The sequence below is a fragment of the Lepidochelys kempii genome, chromosome 1 (assembly GCF_965140265.1).
Source record: "Lepidochelys kempii isolate rLepKem1 chromosome 1, rLepKem1.hap2, whole genome shotgun sequence".
NCBI classification, from domain to species: Eukaryota; Metazoa; Chordata; order Testudines; family Cheloniidae; genus Lepidochelys; species Lepidochelys kempii.
In genome coordinates this window covers 175,834,385-175,854,130 of record NC_133256.1, presented here as the reverse complement: position 1 = coordinate 175,854,130, position 19,746 = coordinate 175,834,385, and the positions used below count along the sequence as shown (strand labels likewise).

Below are 19,746 nucleotides of genomic sequence, written 5' to 3'. Positions count from 1 at the left end.
TGACCCTTGGGCGTATGCAGCGACAGCAGATCCAGGAGCTGTGCACTAGCTACGCGCCAACGTTCTCAGCCACCCCAGGACTGACTGAACGGGCATACCACTCCATTGACACAGGTAATGCTCACCCAATTAGGGTCCACCCTTACCGGGTGTCTCCTCAAGCTAAAACTGCTATAGAACGGGAGATCCAGGATATGTTACAGATGGGTGTAATCCGCCCCTCTGAAAGTGCATGGGCATCTCCAGTGGTTCTAGTTCCCAAACCAGATGGGGAAATACGTTTTTGCGTGGACTACCGTAAGCTAAATGCTGTAACTCGCCCAGACAACTATCCAATGCCATGCACTGATGAACTATTAGAGAAACTGGGACGGGCCCAGTTCATCTCTACCTTGGACTTAACCAAGGGGTACTGGCAGGTACCGCTAGATGAATCTGCCAAGGAAAGGTCAGCCTTCATCACACATCTCGGGCTGTATGAATTTAATGTACTCCCTTTCGGGCTGCGAAATGCACCCGCCACTTTCCAAAGACTTGTAGATGGTCTCCTAGCGGGATTAGGAGAATATGCAGTCGCCTACCTTGACGATGTGACCATATTTTCGGATTCCTGGGCAGACCACCTGGAACATCTCCAAAAAGTCCTTGAGCGCATAAGGGAGGCAGGACTAACTGTTAAGGCTAAGAAGTGTCAAATAGGCCTAAACAGAGTGACTTACCTTGGACACCAGGTGGGTCAAGGAACTATCAGCCCCCTACAGGCCAAAGTGGATGCTATCCAAAAGTGGCCTGTCCCAAAGTCAAAGAAACAGGTTCAATCCTTCTTAGGCTTGGCCGGTTATTACAGACGATTTGTACCGCACTACAGCCAAATCGCTGCCCCACTGACAGACCTAACCAAAAAGAAACAGCCAAATGCTGTTCAGTGGACCGGAAAGTGTCAGAAGGCCTTTAACAAGCTTAAAGCGACACTCATGTCTGACCCTGTCCTAAGGGCCCCAGACTTTGACAAACCGTTCCTAGTAACCACAGATGCATCCGAGCGTGGTGTGGGAGCAGTTTTAATGCAGAAAGGACCTGATCAAGAATTCCACCCTGTAGTGTTTCTCAGCAAAAAACTGTCTGAGAGGGAAAGCAACTGGTCAGTCACTGAAAAAGAATGTTATGCCATTGTCTACGCTCTGGAAAAGCTACGCCCATATGTTTGGGGACGGCGTTTCCACCTGCAAACCGACCATGCTGCACTAAAGTGGCTTCACACCGTCAAAGAAACTAACAAAAAACTTCTTCGGTGGAGTTTAGCTCTCCAAGATTTTGATTTCGACATCCAACACATCTCAGGAGCTTCTAACAAAGTGGCTGATGCACTCTCCTGTGAAAGTTTCCCAGAATCAACTGGTTAAAATTGTCCTTGAGATGTGGAAAATATTGTTAGTCTTTATGTACTTGGTAGTATATTTAGAGATGCATGTGTCTTATTAACTCTGTTTTCCTAGAGCTCCAGGAAGAAATCCCAGCCAGTGTTTCACCCTAGCTGAGATTTGGGGGGCGTGTCATAAATATAAAGGGAAGGGTAAACCCCTTTGAAATCCCTCCTGGCCAGGGGAAAGCTCCTCTCACCTGTAAAGGGTTAAGAAGCTAAAGGTAACCTCGCTGGCACCTGACCAAAATGACCAATGAGGAGACAAGATACTTTCAAAAGCTGGGAGGAGGGAGAGAAACAAAGGGTCTGGGTCTGTCTGTAGTCGTCTTGGCCAGGGACAGAACAGGAATGGAGTCTTAGAACTTTTAGTAAGTAATCTAGCTAGGTATGTGTTAGATTATGATTTCTTTAAATGGCTGAGAAAAGAATTGTGCTGAATAGAATAACTATTTCTGTCTGTGTATCTTTTTTGTAACTTAAGGTTTTGCCTAGAGGGGTTCTCTATGTTTTGAATCTAATTACCCTGTAAGATATCTACCATCCTGATTTTACAGGGGGGATTTCTTTATTTCTATTTACTTCTATTTTTTATTAAAAGTCTTCTTGTAAAACACTGAATGCTTTTTCATTGTTCTAGATCCAAGGGTTTGGGTCTGTGGTCACCTATGCAAATTGGTGAGGCTTTTTATCCAACATTTCCCAGGAAAAGGGGGGTGCAAGTGTTGGGAGGATTGTTCAGTGTTCTTAAGATCCAAGGGTCTGGATCTGTAGTCACCTAGGCAAATTGGTGAGGCTTTTTACCAAACCTTGTCCAGGAAGTGGGGTGCAAGGTTTTGGGAAGTATTTTGGGGGGAAGGACGCGTCCAAACAGCTCTTCCCCAGTAACCAGTATTAGTTTGGTGGTGGTAGCGGCCAGTCCAAGGTGTAATATTTTGTACCTTGGGGGGAAGTTTTGACCTAAGCTGGTAAAGATAAGCTTAGGAGGTTTTTCATGCAGGTCCCCACATCTGTACCCTAGAGTTCAGAGTGGGGGAGGAACCGTGACAATATATTTATTTATTTATTTTAAAACATTTTTGCTGTTAACAAACATGTTATCTCTGGAGACACAAATACACAGTTTGAGAACTGCAAAACTAAGCATCTGTGATGGTATCTTCTAGACTTAGCCCTGAGTCCCATTGGGTAGATAGAAAGATTAACCTAAATAATCTATACAGAAGCCCCTGGAACCCATAAGATTGGGTCCCTAATCCATGAACTATTGGAACTCATTTACAAAACTTTTCTTAAACATTACATGAATATATTGTCTCATACTATAGAATTAGAATTTATAATCCCTGTTCCATGATAAGATATCTTTGAGCTATCATGTATTTTAATTAAAACTATCTTTAGATAGGTTTTTTCCTCAAAAAGCATTTTCAAGAAAAAACAATTTAAATTAAAAAAAACACGATTTTTTTTTAAATCCTTGATTTTTATCCACCATGGTAATGCCTGTATTTTTTAGTGACTTCCATTCTTTCCTGCCCATCTTTTTTTCTCTTGTAAGATATTATATTGTAGTCCCTCTAAGAAAACCAATAAAATTGTATGACAAAAGAATGGGCATGTGATATGGAAAGACAGAGAGTCAAAGCAAAAACTGAAGTAGGGTGTGTGCTACCCTGGGACAACACATGCAGATATTTGTAGCTTGCTTCAAGAAAATACATAGCACAGATATGAATTATAGCATTGAGGAACAGGAACTTAGAGAAATCCCTTAACTAAATTTCAACTGTCGTTTTAATGTGTCAGAAAAACTGTCCTTTGAAACATCGGCTTCCCTATCTCCGCTCAAGGCTCTGTTGATGTCAGACATGTTCATAATGTAGCATAATGTATATGCTAATAGATATAAATGAGGGAGCAGAGAGGCGATCAAGATTTGAGAATATACATAATTATACTGATGAAACTTAAGGTGGGGCCTTCATTTGAACATAAGTCAGGAAATTCCAGTGTAAAACTTAGTTCATCTCTTCAGAGGGTGTATGTTGCAACAGGAGTGATGGCAATTTTGGAAATGACACTACTCTTACTGCTAGCCCTCCCAGTAGTTTACATGCCTGGTTATTGCAATAAAGCACAGACATTGTCCACCCCTATGAATTAAAGAGAAATTTTTGAAAAGTTTTGTGCTAAAATTGTTTGAGTTTTTTTATTATGATATGAAAATAATCCACAAATTGTACTTGAAGTTTCAAAGCTGTGTGAAACTTTTTTTCCAACCCTTATAGTAACTTAGAATCTGCCTCTTTTGTATGTGTTGTTTCCTTAGCGATACTACATAGCTAGTTCACGACAAATCCGACGATTAGCTGGGGCATCACATTCTCCTGTGATCTCCCACTTCAGTGAAACTCTCTTAGGACTTTCTACAATCCGAGCATTTGGACACCAAGAAAGATTCATTAGACAAAACAAAGATGTGGTGAATGAGAACTTGGTTTGCTTTTACAACAATGTTATCTCAAACAGGTACTGTATTAACGATCTAGAATTTATAGAAGTTATGCACAGTGGGCCAAATCCTGATCCTGTTTAGATCAGTGGCTAAAATAATAAGCTTTGATGGGAGCAGGCTCGTTAAGAGATTAAAATAATCCTAAAATGTGTGTAAGCACTGTAACTTGTTCAGCACTCTTAGTACTGGCTTCCTGGTTTGTATCTAAGCAATAGGGTATGTCGTCCTCTGTGTGCAAGAATCCAATTAATTTATAGGAGATAGATATGCTTGCTCTGAGATGAGAATATTCTACAACAATGAAGTCTACTAACAGCTGCTGGAAGAGGAGAATTATAAACTGCCTTACTTATGGAGTTGCTGTCTATTTATATGGATTGGGGAGAAGTCTGGCCTAGCTGACAGCGCACTGGACTGTTCCAGCTCTGCCACTGGCCTATTGGGTAATCTTGGGCAAGTCACTTACCTGCTCTGTGCCTCAGTTTCCCCATCTGTAAAATGGAGATAATGATACTTACCTTCTTTGTAAAGCATGTTGATGAAAGGTGCTATAAGAGATAATTGTTGATATTTTACTATATCAATGTTCCATAATAAAATTTCTTTAGATAAATCCTTTTTTTTTTTTTTTCCCTGGCTACATTGACTACAGGTGGTTGGCTGTCAGGCTTGAGTTTTTAGGAAACCTGATGGTTTTCTTTGCTGCCTTGTTTGCAGTGCTGGCTGGAAATACAATTAATTCCTCTACAGTGGGTTTATCCATATCATATGCACTGAATGTAAGTGATGGTATAGTTTTGATGCTTCTACAATATTTCATATGGAAGGCAAGAATGATTGGGGTAAAATTTAGTAGGCCAAATTCTGCACAGTTACATCTGTGCAATTTTTAATCTCATGGATGTAACTGAGCAGAATGTACTATCACTACTATGTGTTTTTCTTTGAATTTACTCTAATTGTGGAAGTTTATGTATTATTAACAATTCAAATATTGATAGGTTTAAATGCAACAACAAAATATTGGAATATTGAAACAGAATTGTAAATATTAAACTTACTACACTGCATGGCTTACTTTTAGTATTTTGCTAGCTTGGAGAAGGGAAGTAGTCTAGTCAATTGCACTCGTGTTTTCAGATGCGTACTTTCTAGTTCTGGTGCACTAGCATAATGCTGAAATATTTAGGTTGCCATCATTGCAAGGAAGAGGTTGGTTTAAAAATGAGTTTTGTATTGGTATTGAAGTATTTAATGGAAACATTTCTACTGGCCTATTTTATTAAAAAAGAAAAAAAAAGTAGCATAATTGGGACCACATTTGACAAGCATGTCCCTTTTAATAAGGAGGGCTAGACCTATGTTGATTAATGGCTAGAGAGACAATAAACCCTTATGATTTAAAGAGTTTTAAAAACCCACACATCCACAATATCTTGACAGTTTGGTCCTATCACCTGTGTACTTTCCCGCTCTCTCTCACTCATCCTGTGGTCTAAAATTAAGAATGTATGTTCTTTGGGGTAAAGTACCATAGACATATATCACTATACCCATGAAGATGATACTGGCTACCACAAGACTTTATACCTGATAAGATCTGAATTCAATGTTCTGTGATTTCCCTGCAACAGATTGCATCAGCACAGGAAAGGGTATGTCATTTCTTTTATGCTTTAACACCAGAACACAGGCATCTTAACTGGAGGATCACAGCTCTGAACTCAGGTCTTTGCAGATAGGTATATTACAAACTAGCTTTCAATAATGTTAATTTTTTTTGTACTTTTAATCTTATACACATTTGGTTAAATATGGGCTCTCAGTATAGCTGTTTTTTTGTGTTAAGAAGCCTTTAGGTTCATCATTAAATATTCCTACCTCAGAACAACAATTTAACCTAGGATGGCTAGTTTATTAACCCATTGTGTCACTGACCAGTTTTGTTAAAGTTTAATTTCTAGTTCTGATCTATAATGTACAATGTCTTAGAACAGTTTAAAATAGACCAATTTTGTACTGCTGTAAATGAGCAGCCATCACATGGCAACTGTGAGAATTGACGTATAAAATTAGTGTCCACTGCATTAACTTGCCAATACTGGACTAGGTAGCACTAGTACTTGCAAAAATAGCTTCTCAGTGCTTAAGGATAGAAGTGATTTGGCAGATACTCTGGACCCGATCCCTAGGTGCACTGCAGCTGCTTTTGTCTTGCTGCTAAGATACTTGTGTAAGCGGCTCAGGGAGGATTGTCCCAGTGTAAAGGGAATACTGCAACAGTATACATACAACACAGGCTCATAAACCTACACTTCCTCTTTCAGCCAGGGTAACACAGAAGGGGAGCTTGGTTACTGGGGAAAAGGTGATAGCCAGGGTGCCCTGTACCCTACACTGATCCTGACCTAGTTTTTCTAACACAGCAAATGGTGGAAGAAGTGCTCGGAGTAACACTGGGATAAATGCAGTGAAAGTGGAAGCTTAAAGCCAGCTTTGCATACCAACTCCTGACTTGTGCTCTGCATCTTCTGGAACTATCTAAGCAGCTGATATTGTGTTTTGATGCTGTTTCTTACTATCCATAATACATTTCTGAAATATATTATGCTGTTTACGAAGACCAAACAATTTTAATACATTCTGTGAAATGAATCATAGAAATGTAGGGTTGAAGGGGGCCTCAAGAAGACATTAAGTCCAGCCCACTATGCTGTGGCAGGACCAGGTAAACCTAGACCATCTCATGAATATATCTTATCTTTTTCAGATAACTCAAAGTCTGAATTTTTGGGTGCGTAAAGCATGTGAAATTGAAACTAATGGAGTTTCCATTGAAAGAGTTTGTGAATATGAAAAAATGGACAAAGAGGTGAGCATTTTAGAAGACTGAATATAAACTTAGTATTTGGATACTATTTCATATATGTGTATAAGCTAGTGGCTAACTGATAAAAAGAAAATAAATTGACTGACTAATACAAATGCGTCTTATAATTAATAATATACGTACATTCTCAAAGTGTGATACATTCATGAGCTAATGTATTTGACTTTCTCTTCACACTAATGGTCAGAACAGTTTTGTATTTTTAATGTTGACCAATAAGTTTCTTGACATCAGACTTTGTGGTAGCTATTGTAGTTAGAAACAAACAAATAGAGATTTAAGATTTATTTTATGTAAGTCTCATCATGAACTACTATCTGAATTTGTCTGTGGGTATATCTATACTACAGTCACGGAGTGTGATGACAGCTCAGGTAGATGAACCTGAGACAGTTTAGCTAGCTAGCTTGGCTACTGGAGCAGTGAAGTCACAGCAGCATGGACTTCAGTGCAGGGTAGTTGCCAGAGTAATTACCCAGGAGAGTTTGTACAGCCCATGAAGAAGCCATGCTGTCACGGCTTCACTGCTAATCCAGCTCTTTGGGTATGTCTACATGAGTTGCAATCACACCCGATGATTGAAATTCAGAAATATACAGTGGTGCAATGATACATGGTATGTTCCATTCACTACAGAGCATGAGATATCTGCCATCATCAAAACCTTTGCTACTAGGCTGATACAAAAGTTGCAAGGTAGGAGTGGATATTTGATGAATTACTGTAACTAGAATAATAGTTGCCTATCACAGTTCTAGGCTGGAGTGTTCCCCTCTGCTTCCATGAGAGGAGAACAAACCTGCTGAGGTATAAGAAGGGCTGGCTTCACAGAATGTCCCTCTCCTCTGTGCTGTCTAAGCTCCTCTATGGTGGCTTCAGTGGTTTGGGCTCCAGACTTCCAAGAGCGAGGGCAGTCATTCTCAAATACTGCTACTTCCCATAGTGGGCCAAATAAGCCAAAGTGATTCCTGACCTTAACTAGCATGGGTTCACTCCTGATATAGTGTGAACAGTGTGTCCTATGCATTTTTTTCAAAGTAAGTGGCATTGCAGACATGAATAAAGTTGTTAGAAAGGTGCAGGCTGTACTTGCTGAGAATAGTGAATGTATTACAAAGTATTAATAGCCAGGGCCTTGGAAGCCTGAGTCTCTTTCAAAACTCAGGCCTGTGAGTTGGTAGAATAATCAAGGTTGCTCTCTAAATGAATATGTGCAATCTTTGTCTGAGTCTGGTTACTGAGGAGGATCATACAACGCCTCTGCATTTGGTGAAGTATTTTTAATTAAAAATCCTGATGTCCAAGAAGTTGTCTGACTTCTCAGTGCATTGGACTGAGTCTGAGTCATCATCATGTGTTTACTTGTATTTTTAAAACTATAAGTGGGTTGCATAAAGTATTCTAAGTGGCTTGTAAAAATGTAAAACAGTGCACTAAAACAATGTTAATTTAATTTCAGGCCCCCTGGATAATGTCTAAAAGGCCCCCGATGGGATGGCCCAGTAAAGGAATAATAGAGTTCATTAATTACCAAGCTCGGTATAGAACAGGTCTTGATTTGGCCCTACAGGATGTCTCCTTCCAAACGCACAGTAAAGAGAAGGTATTGTACATAATATGAAATAATCAAAAATAGTTTAATTGGCTCCTTAACTTTCTACATTCAATAGATTTCATGTATAAAAGCATAACTGAAGGAGTCCAAATTAGGATAATTCTTACTGGGTATGTAAATAATAAGCTATTAGAATTTGTGAAACTATTTTCTAAATGGTTGCGCAGCCAATGGGAAAAGTATATTTTAATCTAAGTTTTATTAATAGCAACATTAGATACAAGGGGACAGATGCTCATATGGTGTAAATTGATGTAGCTCAACTGACTTGAATACGACTCCTCTAATTTACAGAAGCCGAAGATCTGGACCAAGGCTTTTAAATGACAGACTTTAGTTTCAAGTTATAGTGTAGCTTGATTAGTAATGCCAATTAGAAGCCAATCCTGTCAAGTGTTGAGTGCCTCACACGAAACTTATGCAGCCAATTTTTTGGTAAAATGACTTTTAATAATCTTTTGCTCTCCATTTTAGGTGCATGAAAACAAATGTTTTCCAGCCATTTATTTTTCTTTTTTGTCTTTTATGTATGGTAAATTATTACTTATGTTTTTAATGAGGGCAGTATTAACACAGATCCTTTTATTTCTTGTTTGAGCACCAACCATAGTTAGGTTAGTCTATCTCCAGAAACAGTATGAACAAAGTCATGGGCCAAAGGAACTACTCGTGTGGTGAGCCAGGGGATCACAATCTGGCCCTAAATTTCTGTGCTGCTGCAATGCCAGCAGATGGGAATGTTAGCTTTCGAGTGGGTACCAGAAAACACTTCTTTGGGAATTCCCTCCTACCCCAGAGAAAACTGGATAGTCAGGATCCTGATGATGATTCCCAACCAAAGCGTGAGTGAGTTAAGGAAAATCTGAGGTGGGACCTAAACCACTGAGCTATGGACAAAGGGGCAGTGTTCTTTTATAACTCATGATATCTATCTACAGTGTTTAAAGTCACTAAAAAGAAATTGAAGGCATTAGTTTACTAAACTCTCCATTATTAGTTTTTCTTTTAAAGCTAATATCTTGTTCCAGGTTGGAATTGTAGGAAGAACAGGAGCTGGTAAATCAACACTCACAAATTGCTTGTTTAGAATTATAGAGCGAGACGGAGGCAAAATAATTATAGATGGAATTGATATATCAACTATTGGACTACATGATCTACGTGGCAATCTTAACATTATTCCACAGGTAAAATCTGTTTCCGAATAGACACTTGTCTTTCATTCAAACATTAGCTATTGCATATCTGTGAAGAAATTCTAAATCCCAAAGGCTGAAACTGTAACTATAAGAAAGGCCCCATTTTGTACCAATTCACCAGAGGAAAGATAAATCAGGATATTATTACTGAAATTATGGCTAATATTGAAAACTCCAAAGTTACTCATTAACAGGTATACCCCAAGAAAAGAGAGCTTTGGATGTAATCAAATAATAATAATGGTCATATCGCAAAATCAAAAGTAGCCTTATAGTAGGTGATTTCAATTGAATATTAAATCCTTGTCATGTAAAAGCACAAAACCAGATTCTTAAGAGGTTTAAGTTCCTAAAGATGCAGATAGACACCTACTGGGATTTTCAATAGCACTTACCTGCTTTTGCCTATCTGCCTCTTTATGTGCCCAAATATCTTTAAAAAAACTGGCCCACAGTTTAAAAAAACTGGCCCACAGGATATATTTATAGAAAGCTAGTAGATTTTTTTTTAAAAAACAAACAATGTTCTTTGCTAACTGTACACATTCTTCTTTTTTAATACATATTTTTGAATATGTATTTTCATTTACCAAAGACATAGACTAGACCACTCTCTCCCTCCCCTTTAGGCTTTGTGGTGTTAAATAATTTGAGCATAGCTAGTTTTGCCTTTTCACTCAGATTTCAAATATTATAGTTTGCCTTTTAAAAAGTATTATTTCTAGAATACCTTCATTAAAATCCTAACATTCCTGTGAGTGTTTGTTGAAAAACATTGTTTTGTTTTTTTAAGATTTGTGATGCTACTGCTTAGGCATTTTATATTATTTCTTAGGACCCCGTCTTGTTCTCTGGGACCCTTCAATCTAACTTGGATCCCTTTGGAAAATATTCTGATCATGAGCTGTGGGAGGCAGTGGAGTTGTGTGACTTAAAGAATTTTGTCCAGTCACTCCCAAAGAAACTCCTTCATGAGATTTCAGAAGGTGGTGAAAATCTCAGGTATAAAATTTTTAATATCTACTGGCAAGGGAGCTCTTCTGGTGTGCTAACTTGATTTTCCTTCAATACATTCTACATGACAGTATTCTAATATTTTTCCATGTCACAAAAGTGACTCCCTCATTCTAAATAGAATTACTCTTGTAAAGCAATTTGTGGGCACTTAGCTAAATAGTAACTGGGTGAAATTTTATGGCCAGGTTACACAAGAGGTCAGACCAGATGATCTGATGGTCTTTTCTGGCCTTAAAATCTATTATAGGTGTTTGAGAAATGAGCAAATAGTCCAAGGCAGGGAAAGGACTGCCACAAACAGAATAATTGAAATCAGAGAGAAAAGTAACAATATAAAAAGTAAGAAGAAAAAGAAAGGGAACAAAATATAACCAAGAGAACACTTATCGTTTGCGCTGTATTATATCTTCTATTATTTGCTTAGTGTAGTTAAGTAGCTGTTTAGTTTCTCTTTACAGTGCCTTGTTATTTCAAAGATATGCCAAGGAAGGTGACACTTTTTATAGGATAGAAAATTTCTGAGTGTAAGAGTCAGGCCATTGCAGTCTGCTAAAAATCTGAGAAATTTATATAAATGCTTGATAAGCTTTTAGCAGCAGAGTGGCAATCCAAAATTTAAAAAAGCAGAGCAGAAATGGAAAGTTAGTTAATAAATTGGAATGCATCTGCAAAAAATGGGACATGCCACTTCCAAAGATAGCATAAGAGTTTTTAAAACTCTCATCCTGAACCAACTCCCACCCTTGTAAAATACATAATTTAATAATCATCTGCTGTGTATCAGTCTCTTTCAAACTTATCCCATGTCCAAATTAGGACATGAATATAATACTGGGTATTAAGTTCATGTGGAAACTGGATGCAAATATGCATCCATCTGGAAAATGGAACCAGGGATATGCTCTAAAATAGATTGTAAGCATCTGGTTTTGCTAACAATTGAAAAATTATCCTACTCATTGCTTTCTCTCTACAAAATAACCTGATCAAGGTATTATCTAGCATTTATTGTGGGTGGGAACACAGCATTGCTTTTGCAAAGTTATTGAAATGACACCGTTTTCAAATGTGTTTAACAGTGTTGGGCAGAGGCAGCTTGTCTGTCTTGCCCGGGCTTTGCTACGGAAGACAAAAATTCTGATCTTAGATGAGGCAACAGCCTCTGTTGACATGGAAACCGATAACCTAGTGCAGTCCACCATCCGGAGGGAGTTTCACAACTGCACAGTATTAACTGTAGCCCACAGGTTGCATACTATCATGGATTCTGAAAGGTAAGTTTCAATATTGTTTTAAAAAACATGTGGTTTCATTTAGACATTGTCAAAGTTGGTAGGCATGAAAGCTGATCTGGCTTGACACTTTCCTCATATAATCTATGGTACCATGAAATACATATATATTTATATTAGTAGTAGTTACTGACAGTAAACAGACTGATATTTGTGCTACAATGTTTCTCCTATTCTAATTACTGAATTAATTTTTAACTCCATTTTATCCCAGTTGCAAACACAAGTTACTAGCAAGTCCGTTTAATTTACCAGAGAAAGTTGATTGCACTCTAGAACTTAAGGTGACAAGGCAAACTTTCATTTTCTAAAAACTTTTTTTGTGCAGGAGTTCACAGCTTCATGAATCTCTGAGTTATCTACTGCAAAGAGATTTTCACATATTAAAGGAAATCTACCTAATCCACACCTTCATAGGGCTGGAAAGTATGGCTGAAAAAAATAGCTCAATTTTCCTCATCACCTTTTTGTTTTTGCATTGCAGAGTGCTTGTTCTGGGCTCTGGAAGAATTATAGAATTTGATACCCCACATAATTTATTACTTCAGCAAGGAGTTTTTTCGAAAATGGTCGCTGAGGCTGGGATAACACAAGATACAAATAACTCATGAACTTATTTTTGTGAAGACAAGAATGCTGGTTATTCTGAACTCCGAATGCAGGAAATGCTCTAGGGATGTGTGGTTAATTGTATCCTTGAAATTATAAAATGATCACACAGTTTAGGGGAATTGTGTAGTTTTAACACTACAAATTTCTTACATGTGGTAGGATAAAAGCTGATGGTTGCTACTGTTATGATCTGTATTGCACACTCTTCAACCTTCTTTAAAATATTTTATATACTTTTCACTAGAACTACAAAATAATAAAGCTATGCTTTTCATAGCATACAGTGACTTTTGCTTTAATAAATGATCTGGAGACTACATAAATGCTTGTGAGCCACACTACTTAACACTCCAGAACCTTCAGCACTTGTTTTGGTTGAATCAGTTTGTATGTTTTAAATTATTTAGAAAATAATGCTGATTTAACCAGTATCCTCTGTTATAAATAATGAGCTAGTGAAAATTCATTTGAGAATTGTCATTTTATGAACATAAGGGGTTCAGTGCTGACTTTAATCTGTACATGAATGTTTTTAAAATTCTTTAGGGGTATATTTGGTAGATATTTTTAAATGGCCTTTGAAAACCCTAAAATAAATGACAAGTTAAACGATTAGTACTTATTTTTGTCCACCTAACTGAGCATTCTCAAGTCAAATTGTGACAGAATTCTTAAAAGGAAAATCCCTCTGGGAAATATTCATTTTATATTTAAAGCACATTTGTACAAGCTTTTCTTGTGCTAGTCGTGGCAATAGAACCCTCTTTTCATATTTAATGGGAATGCTAACAATGCATATTCTTCTGTATATAAAGGACTGTAAGTTATGGTTCTAATTTGTTGCCTTGTTTTACGGTTAAACTGGGTGAAAAGATATAGGGAAGCGAAGAAAGTTTCCATAAGAATATACAATGCGTACTAAAGAATACCCAAGAAAAAAATGAAATGGTGTTTTGCGCTAATTCAGACATTCATGGAGCAAATACAGTTCTGCTTTGAGAAGTCATTTTACTTCCCCCATAAGAACCTATGCATGCATTTGAGGTATCTAAGCTGTGGAAGCAGGGTACCTGTATCTTATGTACCATCTCCTACCTGCCTTATTTTCTTGAGAGGCACCCAGGTGGAGCTAGAGCACATTGGTGTTCACCTAGTCCAACACCAAACTAGCCTCTATCCAAAACTGTACTCTTTAAGGTCTATAGTACCACCCGAGGAACAACTTTTACAGAGTTCCTTGATTTTTCTCCTGGGCCTGATTAGGCGTTGGGCCCCAGCCCAGCTTCATTACTATAGCATAAATGCTGTAGGAGGTCAAGTAGGCACTGAACACTCTGCCTCCTGGTAATCAAATTGAGGCGGGCACCCTGTCACAGCAGCCATACAAGGAATAGCAGAGAAGAGTGATCAGTACTTCCCATTGGAGATCCACCAGTAGAACCACCATTCTGGTCATGTTGGCAGAGTCATCAGCTTCATTGTTTTGGTGGTAGCTTGGGCCTCTCCCAGGAAAAAAGGGTAAGTGAAGGACCCAGGCATTACCTGCTACTTTTAATTTATCTCAAAGGTACAGTATTGTCCCTGACAATAATAGCCAGCTGTATATAATACAGTTCCCTAAAATGTACTAATATGCTAGAGCTTGCACCAAACTATTAGATAGGATAGAGTAGCTATGGTGAAGCTAAATTAATTTTGGCAGAGATTAGACTTCATGCTGAAGCCTTTGCCTTCTGTATGAGGTGAGCGATTCTGCTTTTAAAATAGATTTTTTTTGTGACATTGTCAACTGGCTATAATCTCAGAATTAAGCTTCTTCAAAAGATCTATGTTAAGCACCAGCCTTCTGTTTTACGTATGAACAATCAGGCTATTTGTGTGTAAAACATCATTGATGGTGTTGACATAATTCAACCCAGCTGCTTCTACAAGCTGTAGGCCCAATTCACTGCTGGCGCAAGAGGGTGCACCTTCATTCACCTGAATTTAGTCCTGAGTTCTATTAAGTCAGCTACAAGAATCTGGCCTATTTGGTATTTAGAAACTTGAGTATGACAGAATGAAACCAGGGAGGGAAGAGGCCTTTAGTTCCTTTCTTGGTAGTGCCTTTTTAAAAAATAAAAATAAACATACAAACTTCTGTTTAAACACGGGTGTTCATAATTGCCCACTTCTGCAGCACACACTTGCATTTAACTTCTCAGGGAAGTTAATATTAACACAAGGCAATTGTTTCTATAGAATTTATCTTCCTTCTAAAGAAGCTACATACTTAAATGAACCAGGTGGAAAGAATTATTTTTAAACTCAAGTGATGCTAGTTTGCAAGAGCATGTTCAAAGATGTTTGAGCAAACAATAAGATGGAAAATATTGCAGTGAGAAATAAATAATGAAGTCTGGAAGTGATGTACAAGTACCATGCTTCTCTAAAGCTAAGGACTTAGGGACAAAGTGGAACATTACCTATTTTCTCAGGGTTATTAAGAGGTGTACAGCCACTACAAGGTACAAGGTTTATTTCCCTTGAAAATATCAGGTCAGTGTTAACATTCCTTAAAGACAGACTGAACAATTTGGAAAAAAAAAAAAGAAAGTTTGTCCTTTTTGTCTTTTGTAGCAATAAATCACAAGTGAGAGATGTTGCTTAACAAGACCCCAGGGAGCAGAGGACAGAAAAAGGTAGTCCATTGCTGGAGGAAGGCAATGTAGTAGAAAAACTATCACGTGTGAGTCTCATAACAGTAAGATACCCCCCACCCTAATATTTATTTTCTAAAAGACCTTGACTGAGGAAGGGGAAGGATATGATGCTGTAGCTGGCATTCTCTCCTGTAGAGAGAGACCCAACCATCATTGATACAAGGTAAGGGAAAGGGAACTGTGCTGAAAGGGAACTGCCCTGCAATGTGTCTCCTCTGAAGGACATTTAATATTTTTGCTTTCCTTTCTCTCCCTTATGCTGAACAAGAGCAGAGGATTTACCATGGGCAGGCTTCTCTCTGGTGGTCACCAAATGCTGATGGAGGGCTTTGACAAAGAGAAAAGCTTACCTTGAGGTTAAGGGACTGGAGTTAGAAGTTATATGTTTTAGTGCTTACTCTACCAAACTTTTCATTAGTAAGTTTGAGAAACTCAGTTTCTCTCTGTGTCGTCATTTCCTCATCTGTGAGATGAGAATACTCTGTCTTACAAGATGAGTGACTACATTCATGTATCTGAGAAATGCTCATATGCTGCTAATAAGGACCACAGAAGAGCCAAACACATCAGATTCTCCTAGTTTGGGACATCAGTTACATTTATGAAAAGGGGTTAATGAGACTAACTTAAGAGTGATAACTGTCTCATTATGTCAGTTTTCAGAGTAGCAGCCATGTTAGTCTGTATCCACAAAAAGAAAAAGGAGGACTTGTGGCACCTTAGAGACTAACAAATTTATTTGAGCATAAGCTTTCGTGAGCTACAGCTCACTTCATCCGATGTAGCTCACGAAAGCTTATGCTCAAATAAATTTGTTAGTCTCTAAGGTGCCACAAGTCCTCCTTTTTCTTTTTGTCTCATTATGTATTACCTAACATCTATGGTTAAGCATCTCTGCCTCCAACCTGTCAGGCTTTTTGTGTTGTACTGCCTCACCCTCCCACAAAACAACCTTGGCTCCAGCGCAGATAGACTATGAATCATTTCAGTGTAAGTGCTGCAATGCACAGCAGCAATAGATGGTTACTGCTTAGAGAAAAGGAGCACTTGCATTTTCCATAGGAAGTGGACCCACAAACAACATTCAGCCAACTACCAGCACTGAACCTTGTCCAGACAATTTCCATGTGTACCCACAGCGCAGATATGCTTTGTTTAATAATAATAATAAAAAAAAACTGGTGCAAACTATTCATTTCTCATTGGCCTGTGAAAATGTGGCAACAAGCATTATATGCAATTGATACCGTGTAAAAACCTGGATCTTTAATGATATATACACTGTTAATTTTGGTTTTAAACCCCGTTTACTTCTGCCAAATTATTGAAATCTGTAACTTAAAGGGTCATTTTATTTTGGTAATAGGACAAGGTAACCTCCATCTTGTGTCAGGTTCTTGTTCCTTGGTACCAAGAAAAAGGTGGGAAATCACAGAGGCGAGACACTAGGTTTGCCCAGCAACAGCTCCCTATAAAAGTGTGTGAGGGGAGGAGCTAGGCACACACTTGGTCTCTGGAGCTTTCAAGTGGTCAGAGGTTCAAGTGACCAGCTCTCTCGCACTGCAGTACCATCTTGGCAGTAGCTATTGGCCTGCAATAGCTATTTACTAATAGGTTTGGGTTTGTTTATGCTTTTATTTGGGAAAGCAGAGTGGCATGCACGGACCTAGTCTGAGTAGTTAGTTCAATCTTACATACACAGACGACACAAAGCGGGATAGGGTGGGAGTTAAGATAGGGATACATACATACCTGTCCATTCCATTTGCTGTCCACGGTCAGAGCTCATCAGTCCATCGCTGGCTTCGGCCGTCTGGATCCTGCCACCTTCCACGTAAACAAACATCTATCTATATCATTAAGTGTATGACTGTGTGTAAGTGGTATCTCAAGTCTCCAGAGTTGTTAATCCATTCCCCTCTCCTCCCTTCCTCTTCTCTTAATTAAATAAACTGTTATTGGCTTTTATATTTGGTGTGTATGTAGTTTTTGATATTCAGCTCTGATAGATGGGCTTAACGGGGGGACCCAGCAGGAGGTTACTGTGAGGCTTCCCAAAGTCTTCTGTTCAGATTGGCCTTTAGACATCAAAATCCTTACAACACCTTTATTCTAACCCTAAAGCTTTATTCTTTGCACTATTAAATGTCCATCAGTCCATTGATAGTTTAACAGAAAGAAAAGTCCTGTTCACTTTAAAAAAAAACACACACACACCCCCATGTTGGATATGTATTTTAATTCTATGCCTTTAGTTGCCGCCCTAATACAAGCCATTCAAAGGGAACTTTTAAATACTGATTAGAGTAGCTATACAATTTAATACACATTCAAATTGGTCATCCAAAAGTCTGCTTTTCTCAATTGTCACTCAGTGATGCATTTGCAGTGCCATGGTGTCAATAAGACTCCAGATCAGGCATTCTCACCCCCCCCCCCAACATGCTAGTCGTAGGGCAGAGGTATAAAACTTTTGGGTGCCCTGCTAAAGAGCCAGCTTCCCCCTGCTTCCCTGTAGGGTGGCTGAGTGTATGGGCCAGGCTCCTTAGCAGGGAGCCCAGCTGCAGGCCCTACTGAGGGCAGGCTCAGTGCCATCTGCTCAGCCTAGTGGAACCAGGTGGGTTGATGACTGGGAAGGCTTATAAACCCAGGGAAGAGCGCAGGAAGATAGGAGGGTTGAGGCTCTGTCTTTGCTGGCTGATACAAGCCTCAAAGGCCAGAGGACCCAGTGAGAGGTCGGAGCGAGGACAATTGGGACTGTACAGCCACTGTAAATAAAAGAACACGGATGGAGCACCTGCCAAAGACATCTGAGACCCTTTCTTTGGCCAGCCCAAGCACAGGATGCAGCTACAAGGAGAAGGAAACTTGTGCTGCCCTGTGACAAGTGGGGGCTTGTCCGGGATTCTTCCTAGCGATCGATACCAGTGGCTGCTCGTATGGAGGAGACCCTGAAATGGCTGGTTACTACAGTGCAGGAGCTGCAGCAGTCCCAGCAGACGGAAAGGCAGGCCCTGATAGCATGGCGGGGGACAAAAATCAGGCCCTCCAAGAGTTCATCAAGGAGCAGTCGGTGGCCCAACAGCAGATCCTCCAGCGGGTGGTGAGTCTGGCGAACAGGGACAGAACCAAGACAGCAGGATGGGGGCCCTGGGCCCCATACACCTTTCTGGGGACATTTGAATGGGTGGCTACGGCAGCAGGCTGGGAGAGTTTGAGTTGGGCCTTGCCGCAAGCCCCGTACCTGGGAGGTGAAGCCCATGTGCCGTTTATGGCTTTGGGAGACACCCAAGCCAAAGACTATGCGACTGTGAAGGCTGCTATCTTGGACAGGGTTGGACTCTCAACCGAGAAGTACTGGCAGCAGTTTTGGGCGTCCTGCTGGATGGAGAGCCTGAGGCCCAGGGCATTTGCCCAGAAGTTGACTGACTGGGCCACTAGGTAGCTGAGGCCCACGGCCCAGACAGAAGAGATAATGATCCTGGATCAATTTCTCCAGGAGTTCCTGGACCCAGTACGCATTTGGGTCTGACGACATCAGCTGGCCTACGTAGTGGATACAGTCTGGCTGACAGAAGAGTACATTGAAGCGGAGGCACCCAGAAGGGTGGTGAAGCCCATTAGGGGAGCAGGACCTGGACAGAGTCCACCGGAATCTGCACCCAAGAGCGGGGCGGACCCCGGGCCCACCTGCAGCTGTGAGCTGACCTGTTGGCAGTGCGGGTGCCCTGGCCATAAAAAACAGGACTGCCCTCAAATGGAGTGTGGGCGGGTGGACCGGGGAGTGGGAGGGACCAGGAAATCAGCCCTTAAACACAATACCTGTGTTGGTGGGGAGGAAGCCCCGAAAGGGTTTGGTGGACTCCGCCTCCACCCGCTCACTGGTGCGTAAGGGTAGGCTGAAGACATGCTGGATGGTTCCGGGGCTAAAGGTAGTCCTTCTGTGTGTTTATGGAGATACCTGGAGCTACCAGATAGCCCGAGTTCCCCTGGAGGTTCAGGGATGCTTCTGGTGGTAGCAGGTAGGATTAGTGGAGAGGTTACCCTACCCAGTCCTGCTGGGAAGCGATTGGGGACTCCCTTCTTGCAAGACAGGAAGTCGGAAGGGAAATCCTGATGAAGTGGGAGGGAGAACCTGATTAAGGAGGAGAAGGGAGATGGGGGGCTGGTAGACCCCCCCCCAAAGTAGCAAGAACTCCTAGACAGCAGTGGGAAGAAACCACCAAATGTTGGTTTTGAGGTAATGAAGGACCCCCCCCCCCCAGAAGGGGGGCCAGGAGTGCAGCCCTTGTGAGCCCAAGAAAGGCAAGGCACGTGGAGCCCTGCAGCTGACCCTGGAGTCAGGGTACCTAAGCACCCAACCATGCTAGAGAGAGGGCCGGGGTGGGGGGGGGGAGGAGGAGGAGGACAATGACAACAAGGAAACACTCAGACTGGACTTTGTTAGGCTAAGGGCCATGTGCAGGAGACCTGCCCCTACT

At 40.4% G+C, this 19,746-nt stretch overlaps 1 protein-coding gene across 3 annotated transcripts in view; it reads left to right on the top strand.

Moving 5' to 3' along the window:
- The window catches only part of LOC140894923 (multidrug resistance-associated protein 1-like), a 71,862-nt gene extending 58,684 nt beyond the window's left edge, over window positions 1-13,178 (top strand). For all 3 annotated transcript variants that reach the window (XM_073303853.1, XM_073303835.1, XM_073303844.1), the window contains 8 exons: window positions 3,753-3,952; window positions 4,591-4,717; window positions 6,709-6,810; window positions 8,288-8,431; window positions 9,472-9,630; window positions 10,478-10,644; window positions 11,739-11,933; window positions 12,436-13,178. In XM_073303853.1, coding sequence (XP_073159954.1) covers window positions 3,753-3,952; window positions 4,591-4,717; window positions 6,709-6,810; window positions 8,288-8,431; window positions 9,472-9,630; window positions 10,478-10,644; window positions 11,739-11,933; window positions 12,436-12,562 — 1,221 coding nt within the window. In that variant the 3' untranslated portion in view covers window positions 12,563-13,178. The remainder of the gene's footprint in view (window positions 1-3,752; window positions 3,953-4,590; window positions 4,718-6,708; window positions 6,811-8,287; window positions 8,432-9,471; window positions 9,631-10,477; window positions 10,645-11,738; window positions 11,934-12,435) is intronic.
- Window positions 13,179-19,746: the final 6,568 nt, after the last annotated feature.